Consider the following 18,270-nt stretch of genomic DNA (forward strand, 5'->3'; position numbering starts at 1 on the left):
GCTCCGCACGACGAAACCCCAACGCTTCCCCCTCTTCCCCCCCTCTCCCTTCCCCACAAAACCCCCCGAACTTTCGCACCCCCGCGGCCTCAGCCAAACCCCTCTCTTCTCACCCCGCTCTCCGGGCCCGGCGACGCCGCGAGGTGACAGGCGGCCGGCCCTGAGGTAAACAACCGCTCCCCTCGCGCCCCGGCCGCGGCCCCGCCACTCACCTCAGCGGCCCCCCGGCGCCCGGCCGGCCCCGGAGCGGCGCAGGCGGCGAACGCACACAAAGGGCAATAAAGGGGGAGGAGGGGAGCGCGGGGGGTGGGGGCCGCCCGGCTGCTCCGTGCTCCCGGCGGGGCCCTTTCTCCCTCCGCTGACGGACGCGGGGAGGAGGAGGAGGAGAAGGAGGAGGAGGAGGAGGAGGAGGGAGGAGGGAAGAAACTCTCCGCTGTCGTTCTCGGCGCCTCACTCCGGCCCCGGGTTCCTCCGGTCCGGGGGGGTTGGGGAAGGGGGGGGGGAAAGGAGGGGAGGGGGGAAAGAAAGTCGGTGGCCGTGCGACGGCCCCCCCCAGCCCCCGCGGCGGAGAAATGGGCGGCCTGTCCCTTTAACGATATAAATAACGGCCCCCCCCCGCCCCCCCCGCGCTCCTCATCGTCAGCTGCCGCCGCTCCGGCTGCTGGGGGCTCCGGCGCTGCCGGGGAGGAAGATGGGAGGCAGCCACTGCGCATGCGCCGCGGGGGAGCTCGGGAGGCCGCGGGGGGGGGTGAAGGAGGGGGGGGGAGAGAGAGAAGGAGGGAGGGCCGGGCCTTCCCACAGGGCTGTGCGCGCGCACCCGGAAGGAGATGGAGCTGAGGGGGGAAGGAAGTGGGGGGTGGGCAGGGCCGGAAAGGCGGGGCGATGGAGGTCACGTGATGCGGGCGGGCGGGCAGCGCGGGCGCTGCTGGGAATAGAGCGGGAGGGGCGCGCGCGAGGGCGGCGGTTGACGGCGTCACCTCAGGTGAGGGGCTGAGGAGCGGGGCGGGCTGCGAGGCGGCTGTGTTGCGTCAAGGTGTTTTCAGGGACCCCTCAGCGCCGGGCAGCTCGCTGGGAGCGGATTTCCAAGGGATGGCTGCGGGATGCGGGGGTCGCCGTGAAGCTGCGGTGCGGATTTCGGCCCTCCTGGATGCTGGGTGTCCGTTAGCACAGCTCGCCTGAGGGTGACCGTCCTGATGCTCGGGTTAAATATAGCCTGCCAACGTCTCAAAAAATGCATTTTGCGAGTAACATATGCTAAATTAATTCCTTTTCCACGTAGTTACGATTGTATCGTCTTTCTTATTTAAAGGTGTAATCTTCTGCAATGAATAAACGGAAGTTAAAGGAGAGCAGTGGTACAGATGGGGAATGCATCTCGCAGGTCAGTAACACCTTGATTAGCCAGCTTTGAGTCATGAAAGCTTTCTGTCCTCTGCCATCCATGTAATTGTGATTTCCAACCAGCCCTTCCTAGCAGGGAAACCTTTTCACTTATGAACGGATGGCTGTTCACAGGAATAGAATAAATCTGGAAATGAAGTCAGTAGGACTTCAGCAGAGGAAAAAGTAGCTGAAAAAATCAGGCAGACAAGCACAGCTTGGCTACTGCCTAGAATGGGAGAAATGTGAAGTGTTTGTCATGCAGTGCTTGCTCAGTATTGATTTACGTGGGAGATGACTGCAGGCTTTGTTGTCATTTCTTACATTTTGCAGAAATAAGAGAGGATGCAGCTGAGAGGTGCAACTAAAGAATGTAGGGGGGAAAAAAAAAAACAAAACAGATGGGTTGGGTAAAATCAACCCAACTCAGATTGAGAGAGTGGGACAGCAGTGACATGTGTGATAATGATACAGGTAACTTTTGGGTCAGATTTGGGGCATTCACTTAAAAGACTTGATGCTGAAATGTGATTTTTTTCCTAAAGGAGTAACACTTCACTGACAGTTTGCAACTTAATCTCTAAAAATCTTTGCCATGACACAAATGGAACACCAAGCATTACAGAATCACAAAATTGTAGGGGCTGGAAGGGATCTCTAGAGATATCAAATCCAACCCCCCCCACAAAGCAGGCCCCCCCACAGCATTCAAAATGATTTTTAGGCAATACAAAGTGATGTAGCATGCAGGTATTTCTCAATTGCTTATAGCAGAGATGGAGAAGTAGTGGCATAGAGTCCTGTCAGCTTTTAAGAACTGGGATGCTCCAATTTGTGTGCTGCTGGCCAGGTGGTAGAAAAACAAAACATGCTGTGATGCTGAGGTTTGGACATTTGAAAGTTGAAGATAGAGTTCCAAACAACAGATTCTTGAAGTGGAAAACAGGTAATGCAGATACATATCTGAAGTTATCCCATTAAATACATCCCAACAAATGGTCAAAATACAGGTATTTGCTGTGTTGAAGGACTTCAGATCTTTATTTAATAGTCATACTGGTGCTTATAATTTCATTCTGGTCTTTGTATGCAACATATAGCTTCAGTTTTTCTCCCCCCACCTTTCCCCTCCCTCAATTTTTAGGAGCAGTGAATCTGAATTGCATCTTGAGAGATAGTATACATTTGTTATTTTATAACCACCAGATATTGTAGGCAGCAGTGTTGTTACCAGTGGTGCAAAAAGTCTATTTAGTGCAAGTCTGACCAGAGATAGATTAGTGGGTTACTTCTTTAAAGTCTGCTGGCAAATGTTTTCTGGCCTATGTTATGCAGGAAGTTAGAATTATGAATTAGAGAGCTAATTTTGGTGATGTGTAACAGCCCTTTGGGAGTGAAGAAATTGGAACAGAAGGGGCTAAAAGCTAACATGGCTGTTACCATATATTTTTTTTCCTGTTGAATATTCTGCTATGGCAACTTAATTCTTACTCCTCTACCATTGAGAACAATTAATGCTTACATGTAGAATAGCTGCATGCATATTTTGTTATTATTTACTACATTAATTACATTATTGGTACAGTCAGCTGTTTGAAATACCAAGTGGAATTTCTCAGTCTTCTGTTATATCTGTAGGTGCAAAAAGTGCTACGTGAAAGACTGTGTCACCATCATGCTATGGGAAAATTGTTTGGGATGGATCAGCAGTACAAGTGAGTAACCACTAAAATCATAAATAATTCCTGCTTCAGCCACAGTAGAAACATAATCAGGTAAAATCTTCACTATAGTTAGATTTCAAGTAGCAGCAAAGATGACTACTGGGCTGGCTAAAGCCAGTCTTTAACCACTGCTTTATGCATGCAGTGTGAACATTCTAATTAAAGTATAAGCTTAATAAGTGTATACATCTGTAAATGTTTGTGAATTGGAAATATTGTTTTTTAAGTACTTTGAATGTAATACTAGGTGACTTGTTTCTCTGAAGAAAATTTAGAAGTTTACTTTGTTTCTTTGAGTGATAATGGAATACAAACATGATCTGTGTTGCTGTTATCATTCATAAGCTTTGAACAGATTCAGTACAAAATCGAGACTGGCAAAAATCAGTAATATTCCAGTAGATTATTATTTTATGCTTTGATGGTAGAGAATTGTAGAACTTTGTAAATTAATGATACTCTTCCACATGATTTGATATCTCAAAAATATTTTAAGAGATCAAATCACTCAGCTTTTGTACTCTTATTACATTTTGCATGATGTACGTGCTGAAAGGAAGTTGAAATACATAGTTGTTTCTTCTGTTTGAAAGATTCCTTGAATTTTCCCTAATTTCAGTGAATGTTGCCTGATCTGAAGCTTAATGTATTTCTGTTTATATCGCAGGCATCTGCTGGAACTGCTGAAGCAAACTGCAGTTCATGGAGAAAGTAATTCTGCCCTCATTATTGGACCCCGTGGATCAGGAAAGACTGCGGTATGGGCACAAATTACAAGTTAGTACAAGGTTTAATACAGCATGGAGGAGGTGACCTCACTGAAATCATGAGAGCTTTTGGAGCAAGTTTTTATCTCTGTGCCTGCTTTTAAGGAAAGAACTCTCGGTTGTTTATGCAGAACAAGAAAGCATTCTAGGATTTATTGTGAGCTAATTCTGTTGAGTGAAGAATTTCTGCATGGAGAAATAGTTTTCCTAAAAAAAACCTAAATATTTGAAGCATTCCAAATGCTGAGTTTATAGTAATTTCATAAGAACAACTATAACAACAACAACATCCAGCTGTTTCATCTGCACCTAACAAAACCATGTACCTGTCCATCCTCACAATGACTTGCAGAAGTATGCATGGTTTTGGAATCCACCTATGTCTCTACTAGGTTTTATGGAGTCTTTCAGCATTTTTCCTGTTACTTACACTTCTGCTATAGTGCTTACCATGAAAGTGTTCATCTTTGCAATTAAAGCCAGGTTTTGTTTAAGATGTCCCTCAAAAGTTCACCTGCTGTTGCTATCAGGCATGTATAAAAATTACTGAAAAGGCACCCAAAAACTAAAGGAAAGCACTAAAGAGTTACAGTAGTGGGACAGATCAGTACAATGGAAAAAGTGTGATGACAGAAGGACCATATATATATACACACACACACAGAGCACTATAGAAAGGTGCTATAAAGAAAGGGAAGAAGATTGCTCACCTGTATCAGAAGATTCTGGGTTCAAAGAAGAAAGCTTCATCAAGGAAGAATCTCCCAAAAAAGATCTTTCTCAGTTGCAGTCAGCCCTTAAATGAGGCCTAAGGGAGGTGGAGCCAGGCTGCACCCCCTCCTGTCTCACAGCTGAATTGCCTTCACCTGTGCTCCCAGGGTTGCCTGGTCCTTTTCCCAGGTGCTCCATCAGTGGTTCAGGCTGTGACTCAGTAGTTCCCATACAAGGGTAGCTTTGTACACTTCTACATATTTATATTTAGAGAATGGTAATGCATCTTAATCCTATTTTAAATGTGTCAGATAACATTATTATCTAAGTTACAAGGATATAGAACATTATTTATTTTAGAACATTGTGTATTTTGCTTGCAGTAAGTGTGGGTTTTGTATATTTAAGGAATTTTTTAATTGAGGCACGTGGAGCAATCACATCTAACCAAAGCATCCCATTATGTAAGCATTTCTTTTATGTTTGCATGAGTATGTGATTAGATAAATAGGTTAGTTTTTACTGAAAGATATATCTAAGATTAACTTTGGAACTCTTCCCAAGAGCTAAAGCTAAGCCTTCCATGTTTTAAGTACAGTTGAATATAAATACGTGAATAGGTGGTAAAACACACCCATGATACAGCTGATACTTGAAACCATTCTACTAATTTGTTGATAGATTTCTTGGTTTGCATTTCAAAAACAATCTGCTGTTGCCTTCTTTCTTTACCCACAGTGCTTTGAAAGAAGGATGATTGCCAAAATACTATGAAAGGGAGGAAAAAAAGAGCCAATAAACCCATAACAAATAAGGATTCTTCCACCTGTGTACTTCTTGCTACCTTTTAAGTAGAATTGATGCTTACTTTCTTAGATTTATGAATTTGTTAGTTAAGCAACAAGTGTTCTCACTGTGCAGAAAATATATATTTTTTTATTTTCTTGTATTTGGTAAACTTTGAAGGTACAGCTGAAATTGTTGGATAAGGGGTTATCCAGAATAAATGGCATCTGCTTATGAAGCATTAATATGCCATGAAGTGAAGTTTTCTCTTTGATACTTCTGAAAATACTCAGAAAGCTTTGTCATCTAATGAAACGCTGCATACTGTTTACTGTTTAAGAATACCAATTTGTAGATATTTCTTATAGTTAATATGCTAATCTTGCTATAAAGAAGTTTTATGTCTTTTTTCCTAGTTATTAAATCGTGCCTTAAAAGACCTCAGAGAAATGAAACAAGTTAAAGGGAACCTCTTGGAAGTTCATCTGAATGGCAAGTAATGCAGCACTCCTCAAATACATTACATTCAGCTGCTGTGTATTATGTGTACTTCAGGAGTTTTAGTTTTGACATTTGCAGTCTATCCTTGAATGTGTGCAGTCTATGCTGGTCTGCTAGCTCCAGAATGTCTTCCTTTGCATGTATACGTAGATAACTTAACTTTCTCTCAGGATGTTAGAAATCAGTTCAGCTGTGAGCAAGTTATTTGAAGCAACTTTGGATTATATATAGAAAATTACCATCTCATCTGTATTTTTACAAAGGCCTGCCTTTGTAAGGCTTGGAAGTGAGAGAAGCTTCTGGATACGTTTCTAGTGGCTGCTTGGAATGAGGGAGAGCCACCAGTTCTTCACATGCAGCCGTTTTCTTTCAGGGCTTTTGCAGACAAATGATAAAGTGGCCTTGAAGGAAATCACCAGGCAGCTGCACCTGGAAAATGTGGTTGGGGATAAAGTTTTTGTAAGTCTCAGCTTTATTATATTCTTTGCTTATCTCCCTCTAAAATCCTTGCCTAGAAAACTAGCTTTGTAAAATGCAGCTTGTTGGGAACAAATGGGCTTTGAATGTTCATTAGCAAGATTACAGCAGGCTGGCTGTGTTTAAGGGATGTAGCAGCTTTTACCTATAATGACTGTGGTTTACAAACACTTCATGCATGCCTAAAGACCTGTTCTATAGAAGTGCTGAACTTGGCTAGTTTTGGATAGCTCTTCAGAAAATGTTCACTTCAGCTTAAATAAATAAATGGAGGAAAGGAAAGGCTCTCTCAAGACTTACCTGAATCCTCTGTACGAAGTGTATATATTCATTATTCCAAAGAGGCTGTGTTCAGAGGATAAGAGAACTTTGGAGTAAGCAAATTAACTGGCCCAAAAGCATTGTAGTAAATTCGAAACCTTCTCTTATGAATGTGGATATCTATCCAGTTTGCTGCTCTCATTTTGCATAGGCTTTCTTTTAATATTTGCTTCTATTGACGTTTTTCCCAAAGATGGGAAACCTCCTTACGTGAGCACTGAAGTCAGTAACACAGACATTAATTAACTAAGGTGCTCCAGAGGACTAAGCAGGGTGGAATACAAGATGAACTGAGCACTGTAGTCAGACTTTATTATCTTTTCAAATGCTTGCTTCCTAGGCTTGCCTTTGCCTTTCTGCTTATCCCAAATTATTTTGGGTTCATAGAATGGACAACTCTTCCTGACAGTGAGCTAAAATTTTCTTAAATGTAGCTGCAGACATAAAGGGAAATAGAAAGTGGTCAGTTTCAGCGTGGCCATTAAGTGTTCACTTCTCATCAGAGAACTAGAAGAACCTTTCAAGGTCTACAGCTCTACTACCAAAAGTAAAAGCTATGGATAAAACTAAGCTTCAATATGTTTAATTCCCTTAACTCTATTTCCTTTTAGCTTATTATGGAATACTTCTTCAAACTCATAGCTTTCTAATTCCAAACAGGCTAATTTGCAGGAATGTCCTCATTCTGTCCATAGAGACCTTTTCTGAGGTTCTGCAGCTCGCCTTCAGAGAATGAACTTTGAACACAGAAACTGGCTTTTCTGTGTTTTTCAGTAGGGCTTGTGGTCTTCATTTAGAATTCATTTCCATCTTACATACTCCTTGGCACAGAGGTAGCAACTGAAGAAGAATTGTTATAGCAGTTTTACTGTTTTCTGCTGGGAATGTTCGATCTCATAAGGTTGCAAATGAAAAAGTGGCAGTCTGCTGGTTTTCAGTGCTACCTGTTAGGGGATGGATGTTGTGTATGTGTAAATAGAGAATTGGGTATGCAGTGAAATTTTAAGAAAAGAAAATGCTATTTGTAAGTTGAACTTAATACACACATCCTTCTGATCACTGATTTAAGGCTGAGGGAATTTGTTTGGGTTTCCCAGAGATCTGGTGTCAGTGTGGAACAGTCAGTTTCCTCTGCTGGAAGAGTTCTGATTACAGTGTTACTTCATGGTGTATAACTTTTCAAATGTGGACTGGTTTTGTTATCACAGTTTTAGGAGGAAGTGAGCTTGTCTATGTGTCTCAGCTTGCAGAATTCTGACAAGGATGCTGCAAAATGACTGTGAAACTTTTTTCCTCTGTATAGGGCAGTTTTGCAGAAAATCTTGTGTTCCTTCTTGAAGCTTTAAGGAAAGGTAAGCAGCACCAGCCCTGTTCTGGAACTGTGTGTTTATTTGTCACTTGACTGGAAAGCATGCAGCTGTTTCTTCATTGTCTTGTAGAAGCTTTGTAAGGAGGCCCAAGAATGTTGTGGTTACAAAATAACGTAAAAAATGCGTACTACTAAACAAACATAGACTTAAATGGTGCCATAAAGATTTACATGCGAGGGTCAGCTATGAAGGGTAGATTCTTTTGTTCTGACTGAACCTATTAAAAATAGTGTTTCTAAAAAATAGCCATAGAAATTTGTCCCTTGCACCCAGAAGTGATGTTTGGCAAAATAGCATCAAACTTACCAGTCGGTCTGTGTGTCTTATGTAGGAACACACATGAAAGGAGGGCTTAGGGAAATAGCTGAAAGTAAGTCTGCACGTAATTAAGAGCAGGAGATGTGAAGCAAAGGTGTAGAAATGGAAGTGATAATGATGCAACCACGCTCATTTTGTAACTTGTTATCACAGGAGACAGAACCAGCAGCTGCCCAGTCCTGTTTGTGCTGGATGAATTTGACTTGTTTGTGCACCACAAGAACCAGACGCTGCTGTACAACCTGTTTGATATATCCCAGTCAGCACAGACTCCAGTAACCGTTATTGGACTCACATGCAGGCAGGTAAGAACTTGCACTTCAAAAAAATATTCAGCTCTTTCTTAGTTGCAGTGTTCTCTGTTCTCCACCTCTGACATGTTCCTTAATTCACTGAGACTTTCTCAGTTAACCATCGCTGTGACTTTTGGCTTGAAACTGACACTGACAGCAAACACAGCCAACCAAAAAGGTGGGAAACCTTCACTTTTCCTGTCCAGGGAGCAGGTTTGTGTCTCTAAGGAGAGAATGGGCTGTTCTATATTGCCACAGAAGAGCTGTGTTTATCCGTGTGGCGATTTTGCATTATGATTTCATTCACTCTCGGTCACTTTTTGGTAAGGATAGGCTCATATTTAAATCGTTATTCTGAGCAAAAGGGATTTGATTTTATTTTTAGTTTTTTTTTTTTAAAGTAACAGCTCAGTAGGGTGCTTCTGCTTAACACTGGCATGTTGAACATGGATTTTAAATCCTTATTAAACTTGTTGTGATTTTAACAGTGACATTATGGGGAAATGAGGACAGCTATGTGTGTGTACTGTGAAGTAATTACTTCTAACACTGGAAGATGATACTTAAAATCATACTGTTTTTCTTAGTAAGCTCTATTGGTTGCAAAGGGATTAATGAGCAATAATCATTAAATCTTTAATTGAAGCCTGGATCTGAGGTTGATTGGGCTTGGGTGGTATTTAACTGAGCAAATTGCTACAACTTAATAGAATGGTTAATAATTGATATATTAAATTATAGTCTTTTCTTTTGCTCCAATGTCCAAGTCTGGCTTCTCCATCACTCGTAGTTTAGAACCCAATATTGCTCTGCTTTTGAATCTGCATTTGGAAGTTGTGTCATGGTTGTGATAGCCACTGCTTAGTTTTTCAACTGCTTGTTGTGTGTTTGTGTCTTCTAAGCCAAATTTTTTTCACTGTTGGTGCTCTGTTGACTCTTACCACATTTTCTGGTGAGGGATTCTGATATTCTGAAAGCTGGTTTTGTTGCAACTAAAAGGGAGAAGGGAAAAATTGCAAGAAACAGTGTAATCATTCTGTCACAGCAGAAGGTGGGGGGAACAGGACTGCATTGCTCCAAGTGGAGGAAACACAGCTTGCTTCCGATGCTAATCTATTGCTATCAGCTCTGAGAAAAATAAGATTTTCTGCATTATCTTCAGCCACCAACTTGATGGCAGACGTGCTGAGCTCTGTGTGACAGCCTAGGAAGATACGTATTGGCTCTTAGCATTTTTGTAGCTGGATTTTTTCAGGCTGACAAAAGGCACGTGAGCTGCCAGCTGCCATACCTGCCAAGCACACAGCTTCTTTCCAGCCATGAGGGGCTGCAACGTCTCGAGCTCAGGCTTAAGGAACTGAAATATTTGCATCATCTGTGGAAAAATTTGCCACGTATCCTAGCAACTAATTATTGTGTGTGATGTAGTGCACCACGTGGTTTGGGTGAATGGCAAATTCTTAGGCACTTCAAGGCATGTCAGTTACAGTAATTAGCAAAGGAACGCCTGAAGTCTGAGAATTCACTTGGGTGGGTTTTTAATTGTCATTTCCACTGTAACAAAGGATGCACTAAATAATAATTATTATTATTTTTACAAGGATATTCTGGAGCTCTTGGAGAAGAGAGTGAAATCGAGGTTCTCTCACCGACGGATCTATTTGATGAATTCCTTTGCTTTTAAGCAGTACCTTAGGATATTCAAGGAGCAGCTTTCTCTTCCTGCTGAATTTCCTGACAAGGTTTTTGCACAGAAATGGAATAGCAACATTCAGGTATCTAAAGCTCCTGATATTTGGCTTTAGTAAAACTTGTACAGTAAGATCTTTTTGTTTTAGATAAATATTTCCTTTCAATGTATGATATCTTATGAGTTAAATCGAATTGCAGTAGACAATCTTTGATTACTGAAGTGTGGACACAGAAGTGTTACACAGAAGACCAAAAAGTTCAGGTTACACATGAACTGTATTAGCAGTGCAGGCTGAGCTCTGTGTGATGGTTAGCTAATGGGTAACGTGCTGAGATAATGAAAATATCACTTTTTTTGTAGCTTCTATCAGAAGACAGGACTGTTCAAGATGTACTGCAGAACCTCTTTCACTACAGCAAGGATCTGCGTTCGCTCCATTTCCTGCTGGTATGTATTTGGGTACAGTATCTCCCTGAATAACCATCACCTGTGAAGATCACAGCTGTTTTCAAGGCAGCTGTCAGAGCTTTATGTGAAACATCTTCCAGAAGATAGGTAACATTAACTTAAACACCATCAAATTATCTCCGTGCTTCTGCCTGTGTGAAAAACCTACTAAGCAGGAGTGCTTATGTGTCACTGTGTGCAAGTATTTGGATTTTACCTTCAGCTTTGTGGTGGGCTGTCCTGCGTAGTGTTTGCAGCTTTTCCCAACTGTGAGTTTTTATCCTCTGATACGTGGGTCATTGACTTCTGGCTCTGATGCTGAAAGCAGAGCGTGGTCCTGGTAGTCCTCTGCTTCATTGAGTTAGTTACAAGATTGCCAGTTATTCCAAATTTAGCAGCACCTGTTTCTTTCTGTGTGGTATGGATGAATGCCAGAAAGAGTTCGTGGCTGATGGGAATAACTTTTCTTTGAGCTCCAAGCTGTGTCAGAGCTGATTCCTATTAGCCTTTGTAGTCCAAAACATCCTTCTGTTCCTTTGGAAGATGGGTGATCAAGCTCCTTTTTGAGGCTGTTACAGTGACACCTGCAAGGAGAGGAAGAGGACAAAAAAAAGTATGTGGTGGTAGAAAGCACTGGATGATCTCAGTGGAAGATCTGCACTCAGCAGATAAAATAGACATTTTTTCATCACACAGACATGCAAAAGTAGGAAGCAGTCACTGAAAGCCAGCTTTTCTGTCTCAATGAATGTTGGACTACTAAAGAAAGCAAGTGAAGGTCAGTGCTTGTACCTGCTGCTGTATGAAGGTCCTATAATCCATAGCTTTGAAAGAGTGGTGGTGCAAGAGGTCAGACAACTGCGTGTTTATTAACTCCAGTTTGTTCAAAACTGGCATTCTGTGACAGCCAATTGAAGACTGTTAATGATTCAAGTTGTGACTCAATGTGGGAATGTTTATTAGCTGCCCTTAGTTGGTACCCTGTATCCTGTAAACCATGAGCTGCCATCAGATGCTTTCCTAGCAGTGACACGAGTAGCTCTGCATACAGAAGTCTGTTTAGAATTGCTGTAAGTAATTTCTTGCAGCAATCACTGAAGTATGCTAATCCATCGAAATTAATATAAACAAGCTAATGAGTGTTTATGTCCTCTGGTGAGGAGGCTTTAAAGTTTTGAGCCTGGAAAACCTTCCTGGCAAAACATAGATGTAGCTACCAGCTATTTACAAGGTTTTTGTATGAGCATACTGTGTGCGTAGGGTTTATTCATGAGTGTTTCCAGTAGGTGACTCGAGGGGAAATGTGTTCTTCTGCATTCCATCTCTGAGTAGAAAATGTGTCTGGTAATTAGTGATTAAATGAAAAATGCCTTCTGTTTTATTTTTAGATGCTTGCTCTAAGTAATGTTACTGTTCGTCACCCTCTTATCACCGCATCAGATCTTCAGGAGGCAAGCAAGCAGTACAGGATGGACTCAAAAGCAAATATTGTCCATGGTAAAGCTCAGGCCTTTTTCATCTGTGTGTTTAATAGTACAGAAAGCACTGAGTCCATCTTTGAGGTTCTTCTGATGTAAGGGCTGCTGTGTAACATGCTGATCCCCGAGGGCATGGGTGGGTCAGGGAGTACATCTACCCATAGGGGCTGCTCTCCACTTATCTGCATTCTTACATCTGTGCGTGGATAAACCAGGAATTCAGTTATACAGTGAAGGATTTGTATAATTACTGCATGGGGAGCTTGGCCAGTGCCCCACTACAGTGTCTGATGGCTCTCAGTGCCAAAGTAAGTGCTGGTAGTGTGGGCAGGGGTGGCACTTCTGTCCCATGGCAATGACAGAGGAAGGGAAAACACTGACCTACTGCTGTGCTGCTGGTGGTGGGGAGTTTGAATGAAAAAAACCCTGCAAGTAATGCTGCTTTGGACCTAAATATCTATGGGTTCCCTTCCTGAACCTCAGCAAATGTGTTGAGCAACACGCTGAAGTTTTCTTTGGTAAATGTTTGAGGATTTGTACAAACAATGAAAAGAAAGAAACAGCTGCTGAGGGTGCAGAGCCTAAATGCATTTACAGGAGGAACTGCTTTTATCCCACTGCTGCTTCTTGGCTCCTGGAAGTTGCAGATTTTGGTTTGCTTGGCCCTGTAATTCTCAGTGTCCTGTTATTATTTCACTGCATCACTTCTTTAGCTCTGCATGGCACGTAACCCCTTCAAACTCTCATTTCATGACATGCTGTACAGCAGCATGTAGATTGGTTTGATGCTGCCCGGAATTCTTTGTCATGCTATATCAAAAAATCACAGAATCATAGAATGGCCTGGGTTAAAAAGGACCACAATGATCATCTTGTTTCAACCCCCTGCTATGTGCAGGGTCACCAACCAGCAGACCAGGCTGCCCAGAGGCACATCCAGCCTGGATATCATACATCATCTGCAATAATGATTTTTTGTTATAGTTAAATTTCTGGGGTTTTGACAAACAGCTGCTTAACATTCTCATTTCAAGTATCTGGAGAACTAATGCTCTGCTTTATCTAGCTCCTCCATTCTGGAATTTCATTATAATTATGAAGATAAAAATAAAAACCACAAATATGTGAAACCTACAGCTTACAAAAAGTATTAAAAATTGCATACGAACTGCTTGCATTTCGGGTAAGCTTAAGAAAAACACTTAGAGCTCTTGTCTTTCCCTCTAGGTTTGACTGTCCTGGAAATCTGCCTAATTATAGCTATGAAACACTTAAATGAGGTTTATGAAGGAGAGCCATTTAACTTCCAGATGGTTTACAATGGTGAGAGAAATGCATCAGTTTTACATACAATAAATCACTTGCTTCACCCCAAGTAACTTTTCTTGCCTCTCACCTCTGCAGAATTTCAGAAGTTCATACAAAGGAAGGCACACTGCATGTACAACTTCGAAAAGCCCGTCGTTATGAAGGTAAACCTTTATCTGAAGTATTTAGATGTGATTTTTGCCGGTGCACACGTCGGGCGGGCAGTCACACACCGCGCTGAGGCGGAGCTGGAGGCAGTGCTGGCGGCAGTGCTGGCAGAGCCGTGCTGGGAGCAGCCGCAGCCCTGCCTTGTGCTCTCGGTGCTGCACTGCCCTCTGCTGGTCGCTGCCCGCTCTGGTCCGGCAGGCACTCAAATGTGAGTGCAGCGTGCTGGGTGTGTAGCTGTACTCAGTTTGCTTGTTTGCTTCTGCTGTTTGGAAGTGTTTCCAAAACTGACTCTAATGTTACCACAACAAAAATCTGGTTTCCTTGGTCCACATCTGAATAGGTTTGAGTGGTGTTCTGAGTCTTTGGTCTAGTAGGACAGTATTTGCCTCCAACCAACTACAGTCAGAAGTGCAAACTGACAAATAGCACTTTGGTTACCTGGTGCTCGTTGGGGCTGCTGGGCTGTTGCTCTGTTCTGGCATTTAGCTGGGCTCAGGCTGGGCTCTGGGCTGGCATTTCATCTCTGTAGTGCAGCAGCCCAACACGTGGCTGTGCAGATGTGTTCAGTTAATGAACTTAACTCTGCAACCAGCAGTTCAGTAGTCCAAAGCTACTCTGATCTTGTCACTTTTATGCTGAGTTTGACTGTATATACAAAAGATTTTAATAGTATTTTCTAAGAAAAGCATACTTCTACTCATCTCTTGTGGTTTGCTATCTACCAAAATGGGCATAGGGTAGAACAGAGCTGGCATTTAATGTATTTCTGTTGCTGTAGCACATCACAGGCTTCTATTAAAACATCTCATGTGTCATTCAAACTGACCAGTGCAGCTCAGAGCAGTGTTGTCTTCCTTCTCCTCATCTTTTTTTGTTTGTTTGTTTGCTTTCAGGCATTTGAACACTTACTGCAACTGGAATTAGTGAAGCCCATAGAAAGGCCGTCGGTGCGTTCTCAGCGAGAGTACCTCTTAATGGAGCTGCTTTTGGACAACAATCAAATCATGGATGCTTTGCAGGTGTATCCCAACTGCCCCACAGATGTCAAACAGTGGGCAGCTTCGTCGCTGAGTTGGTTGTGAACGTCTGGAACCTCACAGCACCACTGCATCAGGACATTTGGAGGTAACTGCAGTCTCTGAAGGATGTAAAACCCACAATCTGGGGGTCAAATGAATAAATTTTTGCAAGAAGGTTTGCTTTGCTTTGCCTTGCCAGTTGTTTTTGCATTTGTTTTAATTTTTGAAGAACTACGGTCCTATTAGCTTGTAATAGCAATGAATTTGAAGGCCTTAAAAGCACTGAGCTGAGATAAACAGAGCAAGCTCCCCCCTTTCCTCACTATTTTTAGTTTGTAGAGATAAGAGCAGTTGCTCTTCTGAGTTTCTTCATCTCAGATTAAGGCTGCTTCAGCGCAGTGGCAAACTGCAGCAGATGTCGTGGCTCTCAGGCTGTAGGTTCTGATCCATCTGCAATACAACTTAAGTTTTGGATGTCAGGGCAAACCTTCACTCACAGCCAGCTTCATCTGCTAAGTGGTGTTTTTATGTGAAGCTGCCTTTCTTACCCACCCACTTTCTATCCTGGTGGTTCAACTGCTTTCCTCCTCTGCTTCCTTACTTTTGAAGATGTTGTCTGTGCATTTTGCAGGACACAGTGGTGCTTTGAAAGGCAGCAAAATAATTAGCAGGAGACTCATGACAGTGATGAGGTTCCTCCAAGTGATGGCTTGGGCAACATCCATGAGACTATCAGAATGCAATGCTATTGGAAACCAAGTCAAATAGGTTGAAGGTTTTTTAAGCAGAAAAAAAATTACAGAAAGAGAAGTATTTAATCAGCAACAACAGTTGGTTCATTCTTCAGTCCATTGAGCAAAATTCAAAGCTGTCATGTATGAGCTAGCTTAGTGGTAGCTATCTGCCCCTCCTCTACGTCCTTTGGAAGGAAAGAGCAGAAGGCTGGGGATGCAGGGCTGTGCATGGGGGTGGAGAAGTTTTGCTTGGAGCAGCTTCCCTCTTCTACCTTTGCTCAGACCCCTGTTGCTGAGGGTCAGAGTGGGAAATCTGAGAACCTTGGTCCAGAATAAGACAGCAGTGCCAGGAGAAGAGCTATCCCAGTGCTGGGGGAGATCAGCACCTCTGCTGCAGACTGAAATGCTGTACTTCTGGACAAGGTTAGCATTTCCACAACGCTGCCCATTAAGGCTGTTTTGAAGCTCCTCCTATGCAGGTGGAAGTGGCTTTTGTTTGGTAGTCTTGAACCCATGTATCTGATCTATGCTGAAAATGTGATTTACAGTTTCACAGAAAACCAACAAGTCTGACTTCAGTCTAGTGCCACTTGTAGGACCAAATCTACAATTGCAATATTGCAGGCTGGGAAAAGAAAATAGAACAAGATGTTAGATATCTCCAGCCTAAAGGCTGGGCTGATGAAGCTGAATGTTTTGAGTTTGAGTTCAGTTATCTCCAAACCCTTCCAACCCCCCTTCTGTGCTGTGCAGTGCTGCTGGGGCACCTGAGTGCTGGTGAGCAACAGCAGCTCCTGCAGAACTGCTTGGGAAATGACTGCAGAAGTAGAGAAATAGCTGTTTCTGCTCTTAAGTGTTACAAACTCAAAAAAAAATGCATCTGCAAGTTGTAGTAGTCACATTTTTTATTTTAACTTTTGGGGGAATAGGGGAAAAAGAGCATACATTTGTATTTGTACAATATTTAACAATCACTTTATTGGGAGGGGAGGGAGTTGGTTTGTTTTTTGTACTTGCAGAAAAACAGCAAGCACATCTGACAGTAGTACAACAACCTGTGCCCAAAACACTGACAAATACAAAGAGTAAAGTTAAAATAATTGCTTACCAAAGTCTTGAGAGGTAACGAATAGTTTATGGACTGAAACTGCACTTAAAATAATAATTAAAAAAAAAAAAGTACTGCTGGTTGAGTATCTGAGGTAAAAGATGTTCCATCAAGGATGCTACTTGAATCGTTTTGCCCATGAACCCACATTACAGCTTTCTGTATTTTGTACCAAGTGTTCCTAATAAACGGCATCGTATTAAAAAAGGCTACAAACGAGAAGCTGGAAAAAGAGCAGAGTGATGACCCTGTTCTTTCTGGCCAATGCTAATATGACCAGGAGCTGTCATCTTCCTGTCTGGTTGTGTTGTAGTTAATGCACCAACGTTGGTCTTTGGACTGACTTCTCCTCAGGAGCTGAGGTACCGGGGAGCTTTACAGCTCAGCCACGCATTTGTTCCTAAAGAACACAGGGGCAGCAGGCACGTGGGTAATGCTGAAATGCTTCCACCTGCATCAACCTCACTGCATCCTGCTTGGGTTTATGCTCCAAAAATGCTGGCTCTGACATTTCTCAGCTTGCACGTTTAATGCTCCAGCAGTGAACCAGAAGTAAACCAGAGTGCCCTGCGAGAGCAGCTGTACCTGACCCAATTGGAAAGCATTTGTACTGTGAATATCTTTTTCACAGCTGCACTGAATTATGCTGTTGCAAATCAGGAAATTCAGAGTAGCGCAGTATTTGTAAGCTCAGATATACCCCAATGCAGTTTTAAAACATGAAGAAAAGCAATCTTGGTTTCCTGGGGCAAAGCTCAGCATGTGCAGGGGTGCAGCTCTCTGCTACCAGACCCTGCAGTGGCTGCAGTCTAGAGGACAACACAAAAGTGCTGCATGTTTTGGACAGGACCACTTCGCTTGAGAACTTGGCCTGTATCTATTCTACTTCTGCTGGGAAAGGGGTTAAAACTCAATGGGAGCACAGAGGTTTTTAGCAAAGTACAAATGGATCCTTATTTGTTCAGAACTCAGCAGCTCTGTTTACATCCTGCTGAGTGCAGAAGATGGCATCCCTGGAGTAAAAATGGAAGCAAAATGAAAACATCAATTCAAGTGGCCCAAGCAAGTTTTTTTTTTCTTTTTATGACCCAGCTGAATACCACCGAGCTGCACCCTGCAGTAGCAGCAACCCTTCAGAGCCATGTGGAACCTCAGCAGAAGGCCAAGCAGCAGTGTGACACAGCACAGGGAGTGCAGCACCGCAGCCGTGCCTTCCCTTCCCTCCCTGCTGAGAGCACACTGACCTACATCTTGTTTGCTGTAACCTCCATTACTCTTGCCAGAGATGAAGTCCCTGTAAAACAGCACCTTGGGGCTGTACAGAACAATCTTCCAAGGTAACATTCACAGTGAGCCCCTAATTGTAACATTACAGGCTTCTTTCAAAAGCCCTCCAATGCTCAGTGTGATAACGAACACACGATGATAAAAACACACAGCACAGCATGGCTGACATCAGTTCTGTAGTCCAGAGGTTTATAACATTTATTGTAGTCTTTGTAAAGGATCAAATAAATCTGGTGGAGCAGTACTTCTGAGAAGCACTTTGGCACCTATCTACCAATCTGTTTATAATTTACATGTAAGGCATGACTTCTGAAACTCAAAAATAACATTGGAGTAGTGAAAGCAATTTCAGTGTTCTTCCCTACGTCTCTGCAAGTCTG

General features: G+C 42.7%; 2 protein-coding genes across 24 annotated transcripts in view; one reads left to right on the forward strand and one right to left on the reverse strand.

Moving 5' to 3' along the window:
• The window catches only part of MBD5 (methyl-CpG binding domain protein 5), a 128,114-nt gene extending 127,771 nt beyond the window's left edge, over window positions 1-343 (reverse strand). For 10 of the 11 annotated variants that reach the window (XM_031590770.2, XM_090143487.1, XM_090143486.1 and 7 more), the window contains exon 1: window positions 213-343. The gene's annotated coding sequence lies outside the window, so the exon portion shown is untranslated. Of the gene's footprint in view, window positions 1-113; window positions 137-212 lie in introns of those variants that run through there. The other variant, XM_090143478.1, reaches the window with a different exon arrangement.
• On the forward strand, window positions 47-18,265 carry ORC4 (origin recognition complex subunit 4). Of its 13 annotated transcripts, none has more exons than XM_090143491.1 (15): window positions 852-982; window positions 1,310-1,381; window positions 3,019-3,095; window positions 3,772-3,862; window positions 5,785-5,860; window positions 6,243-6,328; window positions 7,971-8,019; window positions 8,509-8,660; window positions 10,250-10,423; window positions 10,702-10,788; window positions 12,177-12,285; window positions 13,494-13,589; window positions 13,671-13,738; window positions 14,636-14,867; window positions 17,696-18,265. In XM_090143491.1, exons 2-14 carry the CDS (start codon window positions 1,325-1,327, stop codon window positions 14,822-14,824), a joined length of 1,311 nt encoding a protein of 436 aa, XP_089999617.1. In that variant the 5' UTR covers window positions 852-982; window positions 1,310-1,324; the 3' UTR covers window positions 14,825-14,867; window positions 17,696-18,265. The 13 variants fall into 13 exon arrangements, with proteins under 13 accessions (XP_089999618.1, XP_031446637.1, XP_089999617.1 ...); XM_031590779.2 differs by lacking the exon at window positions 17,696-18,265 and having other exon boundaries at window positions 14,636-14,689; window positions 14,762-14,939; XM_090143492.1 differs by lacking the exons at window positions 852-982; window positions 17,696-18,265 and adding an exon at window positions 47-165 and having other exon boundaries at window positions 14,636-14,939.
• The last annotated feature ends 5 nt before the right edge of the window (window positions 18,266-18,270 follow it).

The sequence above is a fragment of the Phasianus colchicus genome, chromosome 7 (assembly GCF_987193195.1).
Source record: "Phasianus colchicus chromosome 7, bPhaCol1.hap1.1, whole genome shotgun sequence".
Taxonomy (NCBI): domain Eukaryota; kingdom Metazoa; phylum Chordata; class Aves; order Galliformes; family Phasianidae; genus Phasianus; species Phasianus colchicus.

What these genes read in the sequence shown, in the direction of transcription:
- ORC4 (XM_090143492.1), top strand. Translation starts at nt 1,325, where the DNA reads ATGAATAAACGGAAGTTAAAGGAGAGCAGTGGTACAGATGGGGAATGC. An exon ending in TCTTGAAGCTTTAAGGAAAG is followed by an intron (nt 8,020 to 8,508) that starts GTAAGCAGCACC and finishes TTGTTATCACAG; the next exon opens with GAGACAGAACCAGCAGCTGC. An exon ending in AATGGAATAGCAACATTCAG is followed by an intron (nt 10,424 to 10,701) that starts GTATCTAAAGCT and finishes CTTTTTTTGTAG; the next exon opens with CTTCTATCAGAAGACAGGAC.